Below are 21,584 nucleotides of genomic sequence, written 5' to 3' on the forward strand. Positions count from 1 at the left end.
TCGTTGATCACTTTTACGATCGTATCTTTGGAACCGGAGGTGTCAGCAAAATGATCATCAAACTCAATCCACAATCCAATAGTTGCTTTCAAACGAGGCTAAGTTGGTTGCGATCAGTTAAGTCATCTCCGAGAAAAGCGAGCGTATAGAAACTTATATGATCACATCTCTGGAATCGGAACTGTTAGTAATTTTAGCATTGAACTCGATTCACAATCCAAAAGAAGCTTTGATTGTGTCATCTCCGTGAGCGTATATAAAAAAGTGCAGCTTGTCGGTTACTTCGCTACTACGATCATATCTCCGGAGCCGGAAATTTCAGCCACTTAATCTTCGAACTTGATTCACATTCCAATAGTAGCTTTCAAATGAGCTAAAGCTAGTTGAAATCGTTTAAGCCATCTCCGAGAAAATTTAGTGTTTCGAAGCGTGCACACACATAAACACAGACATTTTCCGATTTTGTCGAGCTAAGTCGATGGGGACGATAGGGATCTCCGAGGCTACGATCGAAAGTTTGGTTTTCCAGAAATTCTATTAGCTTTCTATAGTTATACTTAGTTATGCAGAACCCGTACATACCAGAATTGCGACCTTAGCAAAATAACATATAAGAAGTTAACGCATTTGGTACATGAATGTTTGCAATGGATTAACACAAAAGTGATATAATATGTCGTCACCCACTTTAAACTATTTCAACAACTCATAACAGAATTCCATATAGACGATATTACTTACTCTGCCGTTTATAAAACTAAACACTCAAATAAAATAAAATCAGGTTACTCACTTTGAAGGCATAAGCGCACTTTTGAATAAAGTAACTTTTTCTGGAATGATTCCACGGATAAAAACATCAGGATCCAATGGGAAGGGTAGCGGTTCAAACTTGGTAAAATTTATTTTTAAAGTGTCTGCATCCGATAGAAGAAATTGAAATTTCTCAGTCTTTCTTTTTCGATTACCTGGCTCTTTCGCCACGATTTTAATTAGTTTTACTAAATTGTCTATGAATTTCTGCTGCTCATTTAGATTATGATACACTATTTTCAACTTTGCATTCCCTGAAATATAATATGATAACTTGTGTATTAGTATAAATCTGTGTATATATACCCAATGAAAGCTGTCTTAAAAACATTTTCAAAACTGTTAAATACATTTCGCGAACTTTCTGATCTTGTTTTCTGGCAGATTCCTCGCCGCATTCTATTGATAAATACCAGTATAGGTAATTAGCTAATGTAGCATTTTTGCATGCCCGTTGTATCAAAAATGTTGCTAAATTACATGAAGCAGATATTTCCTCCTTGATTATTCCTTTAGATGCTGAAAAACTGTTTGCTTCATTGTCTACCGTCGTATCAAGTCTATCCGATTGGTACAAAATCGTTTTTTCTGGAATAAACAGCAGGATTAAAAAGATTAATGCAACTGAATCTATATGTGATCAATATTTAAAATATCCACATCCATTCGAATAATGGATTAGTCCAAACATCCAGGAAAAACATTCGACGTAGGACTACGTCTTCTTTTGCTTTCCCACCTGGGTGCATTTCCAAAAATTTAATAAGACAAAAGCGTAACAAAATTACTAGAGATTGGTTTTTGGCTAAAAATTTTTTTCCTGGTCAAGTATTCTCGTTCTTTGTTTCTTTCATTTTCAATATCATGATTCATGATTATAACACAATCGTTGCCTAAATAGTAACTTTTTGTGTCTCCACAAAAATCAATTCTTAATCTACCTAGTGGTGTGATAATGTCATTCTCTTGCCATCCACACAGTCTCATTTAAATATTTTTTGTGTATGTATGTATGCATATATGTGAAATCACCATCAGTTCATGGCATTTCTAGTGGATTCAGTTAGAATTACTGTACAGTGTAGTGAACAATAGGTGTACGAAATGGGCAAATACGATTTAACAAAGCCTTGGCCTACCAAACCTGACCAAATTAAATTTGCATTGATTTCAAGCGCTGCAAAGTTAGACCAGTCGCAAATCAAATTGAAATCTTACTTAAAGAACGAATGCATATAGCCGCTAATAATGTAACTGAGATTCAATTCAGCAAGGCATCTAACTGTGTGTGCATTATGTTTACACGTGAAAGTGATGCAATTAACAAGTTAACAACAGTTAACAACGAGGTGCACAGCGTTAAGTGTGACAATATTAAATACAAAATCCCTGTGTACATGGTGGCCAATTCGATGGAAGTACGCGTGCAGAACCTTCCCGGCAGGCCAGCGATAAGTTCGTTCGGGAAAATATGTCGCAGTATGGTGAAGTTCTTTCCATCGAAAGCGAAATATGGCGGAATTTTTCCCCGGTATCTGGAATGGCGCGCGAGTGGTACTTATGCAACTTTGTACTAGGGAAACAAGACAAAGCAGTTAAAACTAGCATTGATTTTAACACCACTAAAATTAACCTCATCACTAATACTAATACATCAGTGACAAAAAAAAACAACAAAAACGACGATGACGAAATGATCGGAGATTTGAACAGACCATCTGCTCTTCAAAGCTCGTTGGAACGCAACGAGAACACTTCTCCCACCACGAAAACAGGTTACAACGACTAAAAACTTAATTAATTGACAATAGTAAATAAGTCGTATTCACAATAAAAACCAATGCTTTTTGAAATCGGAAATCTCATACATAATACTGTGGTATTCTATTTAAAATATTTCTCTTCTATTTTTGAAAGAAACCAAGGGATTTATGCATTAACTGTATAACCTACAGAATGAAACAGTGCTTTGATCGCTTAGGTCATGCTAAAGAAAATGAAGTGGGTTCACTTTTAAATGTACTTCCAGCATCGGAATCCGAGAACCGGTATAATCTAAGGCGCTTCGTACACCAACTAACACCACGTACAAACTCTACTAGTTTTTGTTCAAATTTTGAATGTTTTATACGAGTTTGCCATCGTACTCTAAAAGACTACTTAAATTTTTGTTGTATTCGAAAATATGTAGTAATTTTTGGTAGGACCATAAGACCCTTCATTTGACCCTTAGATTGGGAATAACGGTTTCGAGTCCAGTTTAGCATTTTTTACGTTTTTTTTGCCGGTTTAAATGGCGGTGTACAATATTTAACAAACTTTTTCCTAAAACTCTGGAATCGGGAGTAGGATCCGGATGAAATTCAAGAATTCAGTATCTTAGATTCAAATGAAAGGTTTCACAGTTCCATACGGAATTCCTGAATTTCACCCGGATCCGATTTCCGGTTCCGGAGTTATAGGGTAAAGTGTGTACAATATTGTACACCGTCACTTAAACCGGCGAAACAAAGCACGTAAAAATGTTCTAAGCTACACAAATCGATAGCTATTATCAGTAGGCAACTAAACAAACCGATTCCGGCTATTCTGATTCCGGTCTCCGGTTCCGGTAGCACCGGAAATAGTGGTCATATACAATTTTGAATAGAATACCACAATATGATATATGAGAAAGGCATCATTACACCATTGGGTGGATTAAAACAGGTACTGCTAGATCCCATTGAACGCGTTTTCAGACGTGTTTTTATTTTAGTTTGCACATTTTTGTGAGTCGGCCAGCACCATGTGAGACCGAAGCACTCTCCCGATGCGCTGCTTTAAAATCCGGGAGAAAATTTTGTACTCGTAGTTTACTAAACAATAGGCCTGTATGGGTTTGCGGTGTCCCCCGTCCATCGTTTTTTCACTAGCACGATCACTCCATCAACGAATTATTCAGAAAAATTTGAGCGACTAACCTCGTTTAATATCAGGTTTAGCTCGCGGTGAATGATGTCGAATGTTCATAGGAAGAACGCCTTTGGCAAACCATCCGGACCGGGTAATTTTCGGGATGCACATGTGCGTATGGCAGTCAGAATTTCCGACGTAGTGATTGCTTCCATGATCGCTTCGTTTTCTGGATCCTGATCGGGAATGACTCTAACGCATTGGAACAGAATATCATTTTCGACTTCATCGACAAGGCTGCACGCGTACAGCTCGGCGAAATGGTGGACTGTATGGTTTTGAATAGAGATTGAATTGTTTATTATTATATCTTTTTCGTTCTTTATGTACTCGATCGTTGTTTTTCACCTTACTCGTTCTCCCAACTAGTAAGTGGATATTGGTTCTCCCGCTACCTACTTTTTATTCATTCTGACAAAAATCTCCGAAAAACGTCGTTGATGCGATAGCATTTCTGCCATCAGCCTGTTGATTGTGGTAAGTAAAGAGTTGCTGTTTTGATATCCGTCGTAAGTCTGTCTTAACAATCCGTAGAGGCATTTCTGTTCGCTGTAGAAATTTTGAAATACAACTTTCGATTTCCAACGGAAGAAATAATTTACCTTTGGCTTGGCATACATGAGCCACCACTCCATCCAAGAAGAAAAATTGCGACGCTGACGAGTCAAAAACTGCCACCGTATTTGAAATTCATCGATTGAATCGGTAGTCAGAAGATGTGGACGGAGGGACCAAAAACCTTGTCCGTGTACTTTGTCGGGTATCGGAAGACAAATTCTCGCAGTGACAGCCTTGTGATAAAAAAAAAACAGCACAGGCCCGTACCCAGGATTTCTGTTTGGGAGGGGCCCAAAGATAAAAAAAATTGTTACTGAAGATTGCTGATGTATCTAATTCTCGGTGTGCCTTTTACAAATTTTTTTAACAGACACTTAAAACTTTTCCACTAGAACTGTTATTGTAGGCTTGAAGGCTAACGCTGATATAAAGATGAACTTCATGAAGAGTTATGATTGATATATGTGTAATCATTCTCACGATGATGAGGGATTGCCATACATCACGAAAATGCATCTGCCGAACAGTGGCTTGAAGAATGGGACTATGGTTATTTTCAGTTGAATCGCCTGAACGTATCACGTAGTTGAAGTCGCCTCCGAGAATAATGTGTACAGTAGTAAGCAAGCGTTGTGTTGAAGAATCTCTCTCGTTCCCCACGACGGGAAGCATCCGACGGAACGTACACGTTACACAGTGTGATGTTATTACCACGTAAAGCAAGAAGTCTCCCACCTAGCCTTTTTTCAATGCGCGAAAATTTTATATGATTTTTGAGAGCAATAGAGGTTCCTCTCCTCGTGTGTAGGGCTTGCAAATTGAAGCAACGAATATTAACAAAATAGTTTCACCCTCTGTGCTATTCCCACACGACCAAAGCAAGGAGAGTTGCTTCGTTCGTTCATTAGTTCATGAAGATGTGCGCCAACTAATGAGTATATTTCATGAGGTTAGCATTTGATGAATAGTTCTCATATTGAAGATACCTTTGAGAAAACTAGATTCATAACTTTTTGTTTCGATGAATATCAATTGAAAAAACATTGGTTGTTGTGTTTCTAGAACATATGCACTGTATAAACTCCCAAGAAACAAATTGATTGTTTTGAAGACGAGCTCAAATGAAAAAAAGGCGGGTGGGTAATGTCAGAGACATAACTGGATGTCGTGAATACGAAAACAACTGACATGTTCCTTAACACTTCCGAATATCAATTAGTTGATCAATTGTATGAATTATGCAAGCATTCCCCTTTGCACATTTTTCACAAAAACAAAGAAGGCTTCACTTTTTGTTGAGAGGCTTGTTTCTACCTGATTTCGTTTGTAGCTATTTCACTAATGGGCGGTCCTAACGGCTATAAAAATAGCCGCATTCAGAATTTTAATGTTGATTATTTCATTTCAGATTTGCATAATTTATTGAAAAAAAGTATCAATATGCTGAAGGGACTCGTTTCTAGCATTCAGAAAGGTCAAATTGCGTAATTCTCTACGACATTAAACTCTGGAACATTTTTCGCAAAAACAAAGAAGGCTTCACTTGATCTCGTTTACTGTGAGTTTCACACAGCGAAATGTGCACAAATCTAACCAAACTGTTCTAGATTTGCAGTAAACTGAGGATATTTCCCTACGATTTGCGAACAACAAATCCTAATAGTTCTTTAGAAAACTTTTAGAGCCATTAGAACGGCTGATTTTGTGCAATGCTCTCCACCGTTGTTTTTTCACCAATGCTAATGACTGGCAGCTGTGACGTAATCGCTCTTGTCGAAAGCGAAACTAATTGTGCAGACGACACAAAACACATCTGCTCGCAGTGGCGATACAATCCAAACTAATTCAAGTTTTGTTGAGAGGCTTGTTTCTACCTGTTTTCGTTTGTAGCCTTTTCACTAATGGGCGGTCCTAACGGCTATAAAAATAGCCGCATACAGAATTTTAATGTCGAATATATCATTTCGGATTTGCATAATTTATTGAAAGAAACTATCAATATGCTGTAGGGATTCGTTTCCAGCATTCAGAAGATTCGAATTGCGTAATTCTCTACGACATTAAACTCTGGAACATTTTTCGCGAAAAAAGGCTTCACTTGATCTCGATTACTGTGAATTTCACACAGCGAAAAGTGCACAAATCTAAGCAAACTGTTCTTGATTTGCAGTAAACTGAGGATACTTCCCTACGATTTGCGAACAACAAATCGTAATAGTTCTTTATAAAACTTTTAGAGCCATTAGAACGGCTGATTTTATGCAATGCTCTCCACCGTTGTTTTTTCCCAATGCTAATGACTGGCAGTTGTGACGTAATCGCTCTTGTCGAAAGCGAAACTAGCTGTGCAGACGACACAAAACACATCTGCTCGCAGTGGCGATAGAATCCAAACTGATTGAATTTTTGTTAAGAGATTTCCTTTTATGTGATTTCGTTTGTAGCTTTTTCACTAATGGGCGGTCCTAACGGCTATAAAAATAGCCGCATACAGAATTTTAATGTCGATTATTTCATTTCGGATTTGCATAATTCATTGAAAGAAACTATCAATATGTTGTAGGGATTCGTTTCTAGCATTCACAAGGACCAAATTGAGGAACTCACTGCGATACTCACCACTTTTCGGAACATATTTCCCGGACGATTTGTTGTACAGCAGCAATTTTGTTCTCTTCCTTAGAACGCGTTCTGATTGGCTGGTGTTGACATGGATCAAATGAGACAGGTTTTTCAATAGTGTACTATTGAAATACTTCAATGCTTTTGCTGTACACGTTTAAATTGAAAAATTTCGATTCTATTGGTAGTTAGATTATATAAATCCTTTCACAGATCACTGAGCTATGAGCTTGAAAAAAACGAGAAAGGCAAACGCGCCTTATGAATTATCCTCTTTGATACTCGTTTATACCAAACATTTCAGAAAAGTTTAATTTTGAATTATTTGAGACTATGTCACAAAACTGAAAATTTTGTCATAAAATTGTGATCATATTTCCGATGGCATGTCGCAAGAATTATGTTGATTCATTAGATACAACAATAGATATTCACGATCAAAAACTTATCACTCTCTCAGAGGGTAAATTTTGAAAAGGCACCCCATAGTAAAGTAAGTCGTATTCACGACAAAATTAATGCTATGAAATGATTGAAATATGATTGAATTTGGTCTTAGATTAATCGTTTTGAAGACGGGCTCAAATGAAAAATTTATGCTATAAAATGTTTGAAATATGTTTGAAATTCGTTCGAATTTGGTCTTAGAGCACAAACGTTATGTTCAAAAATGATTTCTGTAAACCTACACTAAAAAACACCGTGCAAAATTGCCTGTATGACCTTGCTTTTCAACTTGTAGCACGCCGTGAAGCATAGTTCTTCATTTTCGTACAGTACTAACGAGATTGAACCCTTCATTTCATTGCATTGCCATGGGTTGCTTAGTCCATGTGTTAACTGAGACTGAAAGCTCAGTACCATATACTCTCACGCATCCAGTTTCTCTCTAATATAGGTATCTCATTCAGTTATGTCAAGCAAAGTGTTCACAGCGGGTGTTATTTTGTTGCTTCGCTCGTTTGAGGATTTACAATTCAAGCCCTGTTCGTCTTTTTCCCAGGTGGTTGCCTTTGTGAGCTCCGACTGGATGCCGAAGTCTGAGAGCTATCTGTCTCATTACCATCAACTTTTTGCTGTGCGTTGCGGCTGCTAGAAGGCATCGGAGATGGAGAGAAGCGTTAGATGACTTTTGCAGAGATGGAGCTGGCGCCGTTTTTCTGTTGTGCAAATACAGAACGTTTTCGATGGAATTTCGGGACTTAAGAAAAGACTGCCCGAGAAGCATGGAAAAATCTCGTGAGACTTCACCGTAGTCGGAAAGGAACGAGCCACATGTTCGTTGGTGACATCCTCGGGAAGATCGAAGATTTGCAGTTCTACTGCTCCGTCTTCCATCGTTATACGTAGCTTGTATACTTTTCCGTTGATCGTGAATTCATGCCTGTTGCCGTGTTGCTTTATAGATTCCCCGGCTACGGTGAGGCTGTTGACCTTTACAAAAGTATAACCTAGCCTCTTACTTGTCTGAATTTGAAGGACGTTTTCAAGCAGTTGACCGAGTTCCTTCCCGATGAATTTAAGAATTACATCGTGGGAAAGATGCTTCAGAAACTGTGACACACGAAATATTTTTTCCCGCATACTACACGCAACAACCGTTGCGCGTTAACAAAAGCGACAAATAAACCGTTTGATACTCATCAACTTTTCGTTTGAGTGTTTGAACAGAATGATTTTACAAGGATAAATTTATTAAATATACTGATTCGTTCGTCAGTAAAGGATGGGAAAATTTACGATACAAAAACACAAATAAGAAGATGTAAATACTGCATCCCTAAGAGATGCTGCTCTACGAGGTCTCGAACAGTCTGCTGTAGAACCTTTTTAGGTTTGTTACTATGTGCGTTCTTTCTGATGAACGATGCACAGTTAATAAAACCTCCAACCCCCCCGAGAGGACTTAGAGATTTTATAAAAGCGACACCATTCTGCACTCCAGGAAGAATGCAGATCGATTCGCAGTAGGTATGAGCAGAAGTAAATTTGGTACCCCATAAAGGATGCCACACAATCTGCTGAACCCTATTTAAGGTGAATACAGAAGGGATTCATTCACTTCAGGAAGAACGATGAACCCTTCTGACTATAGCTTCTTACCACATTGGGTGCGAAACGAGAAAATATCTTTTAATTGTAGCTCCGCATACATATACTCAATCATGTATGGAGAACCAAAAACCCGGATACGTAGTTGCGTCAATGCGGGACAGTTACTTATCAAATGGTATGAAGTACCATAATCGCATTCACACAAATCACACGAATAATACTCAGCACGTTGAATAGTAGCCATGTGATAATTGAGTTTGCAATTTCCAGTCAGAGCTCTGACCAGATCACTGCAATGATGCTTGGAAAAATGCAGTAGACACTTTGAAATCTTCATATTTAATTTCAGATTTAAATCTAAAAATGCTTTTGTCTGAGCGCAAGTTTGCTAGCTGTGCCAGTAGCTGGCATGTTTGGATGCAGCCTAAGAACGAATCTTGTGTTTTATCCAATTAGTTGAAAGTGGTAAAGCTGGCTCAGGACCAACGAAATCATTCGTTGCACCAGCTCTAACCAACTCATCAACCTATTCATTTCCAGTAATACCAGAGTGGCCGGGTACCCAAAAGAAGTAAACAGCATTTGAAATGCTGAGGTCTTCAATTTGAATTCGACATGCGATCACTAGATTCGACCGTGAATCATTCGAACAGAGTGATTTTAAGGCTGCCTGACTGTCAGAACAAAAATAAATTCGTTCACCACAGATTCTCTGCTGAAGTGCCGATTGTATTCCACAGAGAATCGCACAGATTTCTGCTTGGAACACAGTACAGTATCTACCAAGTGAATGAGACTGCTCTAGCCTCATTTCACGACAGTACACACCAACACCAGCAGGACCATTCAACACAGAACCGTCCGTATAACAAACTATGTGTTCATCGAGCTGTCGTTCCAAACAACCATTCCTCACGAAGAAGATACATATATCACATTGAATGTTTTGAAAGGAAAACTGCATGTGAGAGTTAGGTCACTAGGAGCGAGTAAATACTCATCCCACGTACCCATTTGAGACCACAAGCGAGTGTGGCTAGTATCTTAATCTAAAGGGTTACTGTTCCAAAGCCCTGTAACCTTAAGACGGTGTGCACAAGATAATGCTTCTTGTTTTAGTTAGTTCTCAGCAGTAGGAGTTGTCGTGAATGCTCCTGTCATCGTCATTAGGACCATCCTTTGGAAATGATTTAGCTTTGACAGAACTGTCGCGACTTCTCCTTTCTGCCACCATTCAAGACACCCATATGCAAAAATTGGTCTAACAATAATTGTGTAGATCCAATTAATGTATCTGGGATTGAGTCTCCACGATTTTCCAAAAGCTCATCTGCATTGGCCGAAAGCCGTGCAAGTTCTTTTAATCCTTAAATCACGAATTTAAATTGATCAACGACAGTAACCTTTGAACCGAAGAGCTGTAACGGACGAGCTCCTGTGATTATCCTACCATGAGTGAAAAGCACCATTGATGTTTTGCTGGATTTACAGATAAACCAACCTGACAACACCATTGCTCAACATATAGCAGGGCTTGCTGCATTGAATTAAAGAGAGTGTTAATGCTTATACCGGTCATCAATATATGATAATCGTCGGCAAAACCATAAGTCGGAAATTCAAGGTTATTAAGTTTCCTTAACAAACCATCAGCGACTACTTTCCATAAAAGTGGGAATAGTACACCACCTTGAGGACACCCACAGACATTCAGACGAGACTAGAGACATTTGTACAAAGGCTTTTCCAACCACTTCGCTCAGATGGTCGAAGAGCATTTTTGTTATTCCTTCGAGCCGACACGACTGCCCCGACCCATCTCTTCTGCACAGTTTCCTTAGACTAGCAAGTTCAGCATTCCACCAACCCGGTGAACGACCGCAACTAGGTTAAAGCCGGGTATAAATAAATGATATAAAAAAGCATTTCACCAAGAGTTCCTCTAGTAGCTCGCATAATCCGAAGTGGACAAGCCTCTTCATATGCTGCAACGATATGTGATAATATCAAATTTAACGTTTGAATGATCAATGAAGATGTACTTATTATCATCGGAGGCGAGAAAATTCACCAAATCATGCGTAATTTTATCAGAGCAGAGAGTTACGTTCAAAACCTCCTCTCATTCAGATCTCGCAAAAGTTGGATGGTTTCCTGCACTGACTATGTGCAGGTTTGTACTGCTCACAAATTCCATCATATCAGAACCTCGCGAGTTTATATCTGTACTGTCCCAAATGATATGGTGAGCATTAATGTCACTGCCGATTATAAGCGGTAAAAAACTTTTGCAGCAGTATGATACAACACTTTTGAAGTCATCGCTTGGCGAAGGTTGATTATGCAGTAAATATGCCGAACAATAGATATATTTCCTCTCTATGCCATCAATAGTCATACCAACTGTGACGGAACAAATATCCCGAGTTGTGATCTCCGATATGAGAGAAACATCGAGAGCACTATTTGCAAGTATGCATGCTTGAAGCATTTCACGTGGATTAATCATTAGTCATCTTGTTGAAGGCAACAAAGACTGGGTTTAAAAATTTTAAAACGTAGAAATTTCCCTTTTAGAAATATAGTTCTTGAACCAAAGCTGTAGAAGCTTCACCTTTTTGCAGAAGTCTGGATAGATTCATAGTTGTTGTACGTTTATGCTGGAGATTATTTGTGCTACTCTAACCATTATCAATTCAAGTAATGAACACTCCATCTCCATCACTTATCGTACAACAACTAGAAGAAACCAAATATATTGGCTTATAATCGCCTATAGCGAGCCATGTAAGGATTTTTTTAAATTTAATTCAGAATGGCAGGATTTGTCGCATATTGATTCAACTCCGAACAAAACAGTAAAGAACCTACTGCAGATGTAAGCCACCTGAAAATGTCAGACCTTTCCCCAAGAGAAGTATGCGAACTGATTCGGAGAAGCGTCAAGGTCGTAAATCGCGAATTGATCCACAGTTCCAATTCTTCAATAAAAGTAATATCGAAGAAGTAGAAAAATGAAACCAAGCGTAAGCGCGAACGCTGGTGGAAAAAAGAAATGAGTTGAGCTGAAGTAGATCGCCCGTAGTTGCACTTCGTGATCGATCGAATGAGTGGAAAAAGATAGAAATGAGTTGAGCTGAAGAAGATCGGCCGTAGTTGCACTTCGTGATCGATCGAATGAGTGGAAATGTACAATGAACCAAGAAAATGAAGCTCCGGAGAAGCAAATCATTTTCACTGTACGTATCCACTCACTTCTAACTTTTCATTAAATGATCAAATATCCCCCTTTCATCTGGCGATGAGCCAGTGATAGACGACAATATTTGTCTCACTAGACATTCAACTGAGCATTCACGGTATCATATACATTACTCAGAATCATCGTACAACCATTGCTACTGCATATATCTCTGGGTGTGTAGTCTTACGGCGTAACCAATGGTTTTAGTTATGTTTTTGGCGTGGTTCTAGGTACTAAGACTTAACTTGCTGAAGAAACCCGGTTTCGCAACCAAGAATCACGGATTCACCAAATATTTGCGTAAGATACCGATAAAAATCATCGATAGACCCTGACGATTCCCTACTTGTACTAGCCGGATTTTTACCTAATTGGCAGATATATTCCCAAGTTTCGACTATGTATTGGTGAATTTTATCTTTTTCCTCAGCCGTGGATATTTTAGAGCCTCGATAGTTGAACCTTGGATCCAGATATAATGCCGTATGGACCATCTTCATATGGCGCAAAACGTTCAATCTATTGTTCGAAGACCGAAGTGAATGAGGACTGAAAGCGTTTTCGTGAACTTTCTGTGCCTCACTCGTTGCCATCAGCCATGTCATATAGAAGTCAGATAACGACACGTGCTTCTCTTGCATTTGCTTTGTGCAGATGTACAACGGCTTAAACGTATCATGTAATGCTCAAGCTCAATGAATCATTAGTCATTGGAAAGGTGCAGTTCAGGAAAATTATCGGACAACTGGTTAAAAAACCTTTTTTGATGTACGAACGATTCCATCACTTTGAATATACCACCCCATCGTGTCCTACTCCAGTTGGGTGGGTTTGAAGCACCTTACTAGCTTACATTTTCTAGCAACTGCAGTGATGGCTCGGATAGACTCATCGGATTTGTAAACAACATAAAGTATTGAAGTTGTAAGGTGTGCACGGCACATCTCACAAGAGTAATCCTTTCGGACAGTTCATTGGCCAGTTCAGCAGTAACGTTTCATTCACACTGTTGATCATCCTCTATCACATCCGACTGATCCAGCTCATCTATGTTCCTACCATCAGCCTGCTGCTCTGTAGGCATTGCGTGCGTATCATTGTTTAATTTTCTAACCGTTGCCACCATATTAGCCCCATTGTTGCATGTCACGGAAAATATCTTCTCATAGGAAAGCTCGTAGTCGGCCAAAGTATCCATAACTTTTGATTTCAAGAACGCCGCCGTTTGACTTTCTTTGATTTCGATCATACCACGGGTACGAATGACCACCTGCTCGTCTAGGGCATACTGTACATTGATGTCTAAGATATGGCGATTGTGTCGGGCAGCAGAATCTATTTTCAAGCAGACGAGCTTGCCTTTCATTTCATCTATCAACATTTCTTTCAAACGATGGTCAGTGTTCGAGAGTAGACATTTCATTGTGACAAGGTTCAAAGTGCACCCAAGAGTAGTTGTAATCGGTTTCAGTAAGTCTTTGAAGCATTCCCACTCGAAGAATGAAATAGAAAGATGATGGAAGGACGTCAGCTTAACTGCAGACGCAATTAGTAACTGCTGGTTAATAGCTATTAAACGCTTAGGAATTATCTTCTCCTTCTTTTCCATTGGATAGGTAATTGTAAGGATTGTTTGCACATGCACGTTTCGTATGTGCGGTGCGAAAGTGACGGATGAAGTTGCCAAAGGCAAATCTACTCTGGACGTATGGAAATCCTGATGCGGGATCGATGTTGGATATAGCTTTATCGCCCTGGCTTACTACCAATGACGACGCAATGTCCGTCAGTAACCGCTGCAGCTTATTACGGTCTGTTCTAGTTGTAGGTGTCATCGTATAAACACCACACCAAATTTAGTCGCTAATCGTTAAAATACGCTCCTCTATCTAAACACACACACTTGATAAATACTTCTTTGATGAATTCGCACTATAACCTTGTCTGAATCGGATTCGTTCGGAATACGATACGAAACCTGACAGACTCTCCCTCTTACGCCTTCGACAAGTGCTGGAAGCCACGATGGTATCTCATTGTTGCCCGAGAGATAAAGCGAGCTCGCACCTATCTGGCAGTGGACCACAGTAGTGCAGCACTTCATAGTCCAGCGCTCATATAGCTATTCGCCGCTCTGTTCGTACCTGTCCTACCAAACCATAGTGCGTCACTTCATGGTTGGTCTCGCTCATGCCCTGTGTGTCAACAACAGGCCAGTAACTCTACTTCGTATTAACGAGTTCAACGGGTTTGAGCCCTAGGCAGTTTGACGTACTTTTTGACTCTCTATTCAGAGTGCTTTTCAACTTTCTCTCACGGTACTTGTTCGCTATCGGTTTTGTGGTGATATTTAGCTTTAGAAGGAGTTTACCTCCCACTTAGTGCTGCACTATCAAGCAACACGACTCCATGGACAAAATTTCTACCATCAGCGCCGGGCCTTCCACCCTCTATGAGAGTAAAAGCCACATTCTAGTTGAACTTGTACTGTTCCGCTGATTATGGTAGATAAAAAAATTTCCAGTACAAGGAATCAGGTAGATACGCGATGTATATCACCTCTACGTGCTGAGCTCCTTCCGTTTCGCTCGCAGCTACTCAGGGAATCCTTGTTAGTTTCTTTTCCTCCCTTTATTAATATGCTTAAATTTAGGGAGTAGTCACACATTATTTGAGGCCTTCTTTTTTGTCGGATGGTCGAATGTCGATGCACTGCCTACACACGTCAAGGCATATCCAAGCCAGGGTGGAGTATGCTATGTATGTGCATCAACCACCGATTGCCTGTATCGATGATTGCCTATCGGCACCGATACAATCCATGTCTAAATATCTTGAACGGGAACCAGGTAGGCACATTATTCGATTGATTGGGCTATATTTTGCATAATTTGTTCTAGTGTTTCTTTCTAAAAATAATTTCCTGGTTCGTAATTGACGGCTAGGTGTACAAAAATTAAATTGCGATAAAAAAGAAGGTGATTGAATGCGTTGAGAAATAATGTCGCTGATAAAATAAAGCATTGCAAGGTCGCGGCGTTTTTTAAGTGTTTAAATATTGATGAGCATGCAGCGTGCTTCATATGGTGGTAAAGGAAATGCTGTCCAGTTTAATTTACGAAGTGCATATAAAAGAAATTGTTTTTGGATAGATTCGATGCGTTCTTCGTGAATAATTTTGTATGGATTCCATACTAGGCTGCAATATTCCAAAATACGTGTGACAAATGTAGTATATAATAATTTAATTGAGTATGGGTCCTGAAAGTTATGATTGAAGCGTTTAATAAAGCCCAGCATGCTATTTGCTTTATTGATTATGGTATTGTAGTGTTCCACAAAAGTGAGCTTGGAGTCTAAGATTACGCCTAAATCTCGTACAATTTTACATTTTTCTACAAGTTGGTTTCCCAGATGTATGTTTATAGATATAGTTTCATTTTTCCTGCTGAAAGTTATTGAGTTACATTTTTTTACATTGAGTTGGAGTAGACTTTTGCAGCACCAAATGTGGAATAGATTGATTTCGTTCTGGAATATTACAGCGTCGCTGATATTTTTAATTTCCATGAAGAATACACATGTGTCATGTCGTCTGCATATATAAGCACTTTCAGATTGTTGAGTATGAAGGAAATGTCGTTTATATGTAAAATGAAAAGGAGAGGCCCTATATACGATGTGCAATATGCGTTCAACTTGTCGGTGTTCATGTGTCCTGCAGTTTACATCCTGACGCGCATTTAGCAGCGGCCTTTATCGATCCACGAGCTGAGTGATCCTCTGCCTAGGATTTTATAAGCTAATCGGATTCCCCAGTAGAACCATACAATAGCATAAACACTGTTGTGGTAGACATCCACGCGCACGGGCTCACGGTACCTCACTGCACTCCGAGTGAGTGAGTATAGTACATAATAGCACCGTTTACGAGCACAAATTTCGCGAACAAGAGTAGGAACAAAATAGAAACACACATGTATGTAGCGTGATTTTCGTTCTCTCAACCCACACATCTAAGGGCATCACGGACCTGTTATCGCTCAATCTCACTTTGCTGAACACAAATTGTCATATTAAGCAGAAGTCAACCTCGATGAGTTGACGCATTATCAGGTCACATTACACCGCCCGCCGAAACCGGCGCGAACGAAGAAACTGCACCGCATGGTTGCCCAACGTACAGCACCCCGCCGCACCGACCACCAACCGAATGGGATCATCGTCTGATTGCTGATAGCGTTCTATTTAATTTGATTGAGTCACGTTCGTTATCGGAATTAATTACCTCTTGATCTGGATTACAAACCAATAAATATTATTCCATGCAAGGTTATTAGCGGCCATAGGGGTAGCCTGCTTAGAGCACTCTAATTTGTCCAAGGTAATAGCAGCTGGGCTTGTGTAAAACGCCAGCACCCGATAAAAGACAACATACGCCAAAACAACACACACGAACCAGAGTTGCAATCATGGTAGTCCTCTTTACTACCATCAATAGTTGATAGTTCAGATATTTGAAAGATCCATCGTCGGTACGAGACCATAAGATCAACAAAATTATCCAGATTTCAATAATTGCACAGGTTCCGCAAGGTCCCTGTATTATGGCATGTATTAGCTCTAGATTTTCCCCAGTTATCCAAGTAACTAGTTAAATTATCTTGTAAATTATAGCCAGTGATGCCAACCCTACAGATTTATCCGTAGATCTACGAATTTCTGTCTTTTCTACGGATCTACGGATGAATCATATGAAATCAACGGATTTAGCATTATTTTACCAGAAATCTCCTGATCTAGCATTATATCTCTTGATATAAACGGAAAATAATTAAATATTGTTACATCGCCTGCATATTTTTTTGTAATTGTAATCATGCCTCTATTAGCCATCGATCTGTAATTATTGGAAGCCTTTGTGGATTAGAGCTTTAAGTTTATGTAAATGTACTAGTATAAATACACTTGAAAGAAAATCTTCAGATTTGACTTCAACGAAAAGTGGCTTCACTGATTATAGCTGTTATACTGAGCCTTATGCAGTTTCACATTAAATCTGTTTGTAATTAGACATGCATGGCTTAGCCTTTGAGACAAGCGTATATTACTGGTGAACCAGAATTCGTCCGGGTCAGTCAGTCAGTGATGAGCTGTTACATCTGGTATGAACTATGGTATGGCCGCCGTCGTTCAACACCGTTCTTTGGTAACTATCAAATCACCGCCCTCTTTCCTCTTCTCGTGTCAAGATGGATACGAAATCCTGTGCCATCGAATTTCACCACAACGTGTTTCATTCGCACATTCGCCAAAAGATTCCCATCCTTGACGGCCGACCACTTCCCATAGTTTTTGATGGTACACCAATCAGGACGAATAATAGTACCTGCTACTGTCGTTAGCTATCGCATATAACGTGGTAGCCGTATATCATTCATCAGACACCTAAATCCTCCTTGCGTTAGCCGGAGTCGGTCAGAACACGCTTCCGTCTGTGTAACCAACCGATCGACCATTTACCTCATCGTTCGAAAATGACACGTAGTGTACCGTCCCGAAACGATAGAATACACCTACGCTTGTATTACCAATCAATCGGCCATATACTCTTGTCCCAACCAACTTATGGTGTAACGTTCCACGTTTTTTTGCACTCAAATAACCATTTCGACCAAAGCTTATGTTTGTTCCCGCTCACATAGCCATTAATCGCACGACTGGTACCTCCTCCGACCAAACCATAGTGCACCACATCATGGTTGGACTCGCTCATATTGCCATTATGCCTCCCTGTTCGTACCTGTCCAACCAAACCGTAGTGTACCACATAATGGTTGGACTCGTTCATATAGGCATTATATCTCCCTGTTCGTACCTGTCCAACCAAACCGTAGTGTTTCGCACTATGGTTGGTCAGTGAGCCTCGCATCGTGCGGGAGACCGAACAGAACGTAGAAGGCGGTTTAGCTGACAAGCCCACTAAAAGGGCCGTTGATGGTACATCATATGGCAGACTTCCGCAGACTGATGGGAACGTCTTAGGCAAGTATGGTGATGTATTCCACTACAAGGGCCATTGATGGTACATCATATGGTAGACTGATGGGAACGTCTTAGGCAAGTAAGGTGATGTATTCACTACAAGGGCCATAGATGATTCATCATATGGTAGACTGATAGGAACGTACGCGCAATTTACATGTCAGCAGAGGGTAACTTTATCGTGGATTAGAACTCAAAAGAAATTACGCAAGTCATCGATCAATCAAGACATTCGAGACTTGCAGTACAGCCCTAGTACGATACCTCCACTAGGTCATGTACTATCCACGGAACCGATAACCAGAGTAGAATCAGATGACAAGAGACATAGAATGTCGCACTTTACCACTATATGGTGTAGTGATACAGTGCAAAAAGTTTTATTGACAATAAACTTGATTTACTAAACATATCTCCTCATGCTGCGGTCTTCCAGCCTGTTATCCATATCGCGCACGGATAGGCATTGCGTCTACGTTCATATCTTATCACCTATCCCGCGTACTACGCTCACGTCGATTACATTCGACAGAGCGGGGACGGCACTACCATATGTGAAACACCTGGGTTTGGAAAAAAATGCAGGTGTTGATTGTACTAAATCGGTTGGTGGAAAAACTAAAAAAGTGTTGGACATAGCTAAGAAAAAAAATCTGATAAGTTGTTCGAAAAGCTAACTAAAAATATGTAGGTTGTTCGAATTGCTAACTACGGTTTGGAGAGACAGGTATGAAGCGGAAGGCAAATGGCTGTATGAGCGAGACCAACCATGAAGTTATGCACTATGGTTTGGTAGAACAGGTACGAACAGGGAGGCGAATAGCTATATGAGCGTTGGACTATGAAGTGGTGCACTACTGTGGCCCACTGCCAGATAGGTGCGAGCTCAGGTAAAATATTATTCTACAAGCAACAATGAGATATCACTGTGGCTTCCGGCACTTGTCGAAGGCGTAAGAGGGAGCGTCTGTCAGGTTTCGAATCGTATTCCGAACGAATCCGGTTCAGACAAGGTTATAATGATATAGTGCGAATTCATCAAAGAAGTATTTATCAAGTGTCTGTGAGTTCAGATAGAGGAGCGTATTTAGAGTTATTTTAACGATTAACGACTAAAATTTGTATGGTGTTCATACGATGGCGCCTACAACTAGAGCAGACCGCAGTAAACTGCAGCTATCACTGACGGACATTGCGTCGTCATTGGTAGTAAGCCAGGGCGATAAAGCTATCTGCAACATCGATCCCGCATCAGGATGTCCATACTTCCAGAGTAGATTTGCCTCTGGCAACTTCATCCGTCACTTTCGTACCGCACATATGGAAGATGCATGTGCAAACAATCTCCTTACAATTACCGATCCAATGGAGAAGAAGGCAAGGGTAATTCCTAAGCGTTTAATAGCTATTAACCAGCAGTTACTAATTGCGTCAGCATTTAAGCTGACGACCTTCCACCATCTTTCTATTTCATGATTCGAGGCTTCAAAGACTTATTGAAACCGATTACAACGACTCTTGAGTGCACTTTGAGGTAAATGGTCGAACGGTTGGTTTCACAGACGGAAGTGTGTTCTGTCACTCTGTCGGACCGACTCTGGCTAATGCGAGGAGGATTTAAGGTAATGGTACTAACCTGCCGGTCACCACACGGCAAAAATAAAGTTCTATGTAGATGAGAATTCGTTTTGATAGAGAAATTCATTTATTTAGTTCATCAAACACTGTACATAATTCCAAACATTCTGATTTCAATTTTGTAGATTGCATTTATACATTTAATTATTCATTTTTGTAATATTTTGATCTTGAGTCCGTCCTATAACTTTCTTGTCGTTGCACCGCAACTGAATAAGTGTGATACGGTAGAAAATCTGAAAATTGCAGCACTCCAGATCCACGAAGGATGCATCGTCGACACCAAGAATTATGTTCCTCCGATCGTCCGAGCGGTTACCGGTCAGGGCTAGGATTCTCCAGCCGCGCGTATTCAGGTTAGGGTTAAGTTTTACAATGTGCCTCAGAATCTCTCCGTAGAGAAGTCGTTTTCGCCCACAATTGGGGAAGACCCCCATTAATCTGTGTAAAGGCGCCGGGGGTGAGTAATCGCGCACTGTTAGGTTTATAGCGGGGTTCCTTAACGAAATATTATAAATTGACGCTTTAAGCCAGTCAAGACTCGACAGGTTAGCAGCCTCTATCCAGAGATCGCCCGTCTGGAAACCGAAGCCATTAAACTTAGGCGGGTCCTGATCCACTGGAACCGCATCCTGGAGCACGTATAATTCGTTGAAAATAAAGCTGATGTGATTATCGAGAGTGCCACTTGTTGCTATGAGTAAACGGAGCGATTGATCTCGTTTCAACCTTTTACTATTTCTATTATCTTCGGGACGCGATGCGGAGCTCTCACGTCTCCTCTTGGAAGATGATGAAGCGGCATCTTCCTCACTTTTATTGCACTTTTGTTCAGTTTCAACTACACCGGATTCTCAAAGTGTGTCCTCCTCGATAGAGTCCATAATTGAGTCAGCTTCATTATTGTTACTCATTTTAACCACTGGTAATGATAACTTCCCGCGAAATAAACGGTATGTACGCGCCTAATTGAAAGACCAATTACAATTGTAAAAGCTGATGGTTGAGGTTGCTTCTGACTACTACTACTGAACCAACACACTTTTGGGAAACTTAGTATAGGTGACATGAGTAAAACCGTTACTAGGTCAGAGCTCGCAGCCGATGGATGCTGTTGACCCAAGAGTAATGTCTCGAGTCGTTTACAGCATATGCCATCAGAACGTTACACATTTATGAGTGTATCGAATGATACAAGAAATGAGACAGCAAGAGGCAGCCAAGATGAATCTTGGGTCAGTAAACCAAAACCGCACTCGAAGAGAAAGGCAGACAGGTATTACAAGTAATGACCAGAAATTGATGTAATGCATATGAAATTGAATTAAGATCTACAGCTAACCCATATATCAGAAAGAAACTTTTATTCGATAAGGGGCTAGTTCGAACTTAATCAGTAGAAAATGTGCGGAGGAAATAGGCTCTGGTAAGATAAACGGACACGAGCAAATACGGTACACGGGGGTGGTAAACATCCCGCGGATAAGTCTAGGCACAACCGAGGAAGAGTTTATAATACGAGAAGTACATCTTAAAGTAAAATTCGACATAGTCTAAGAGTTGGGGTTCGATGGAATTCTCGGGATGAAATTCATAAATAGATACGTCACAAGTTAAGATAACAAAAATGGAATACTATACATGCAAGAAGAAC

General features: G+C 40.1%; 1 protein-coding gene across 3 annotated transcripts in view; it reads right to left on the bottom strand.

Moving 5' to 3' along the window:
- LOC131436716 (phosphatidylinositol 3-kinase catalytic subunit type 3) overlaps nucleotides 1–21,584 on the bottom strand; it is a 508,878-nt gene that overhangs the window by 104,978 nt on the left and 382,316 nt on the right. For all 3 annotated transcript variants that reach the window (XM_058605589.1, XM_058605588.1, XM_058605587.1), the window contains 2 exons: nucleotides 1,120–1,401; nucleotides 794–1,067 (listed from right to left, as the gene is read on the bottom strand). In XM_058605589.1, coding sequence (XP_058461572.1) covers nucleotides 794–1,067; nucleotides 1,120–1,401 — 556 coding nt within the window. The remainder of the gene's footprint in view (nucleotides 1–793; nucleotides 1,068–1,119; nucleotides 1,402–21,584) is intronic.

Source organism: Malaya genurostris, chromosome 3 (genome assembly GCF_030247185.1).
Source record: "Malaya genurostris strain Urasoe2022 chromosome 3, Malgen_1.1, whole genome shotgun sequence".
NCBI classification, from domain to species: Eukaryota; Metazoa; Arthropoda; class Insecta; order Diptera; family Culicidae; genus Malaya; species Malaya genurostris.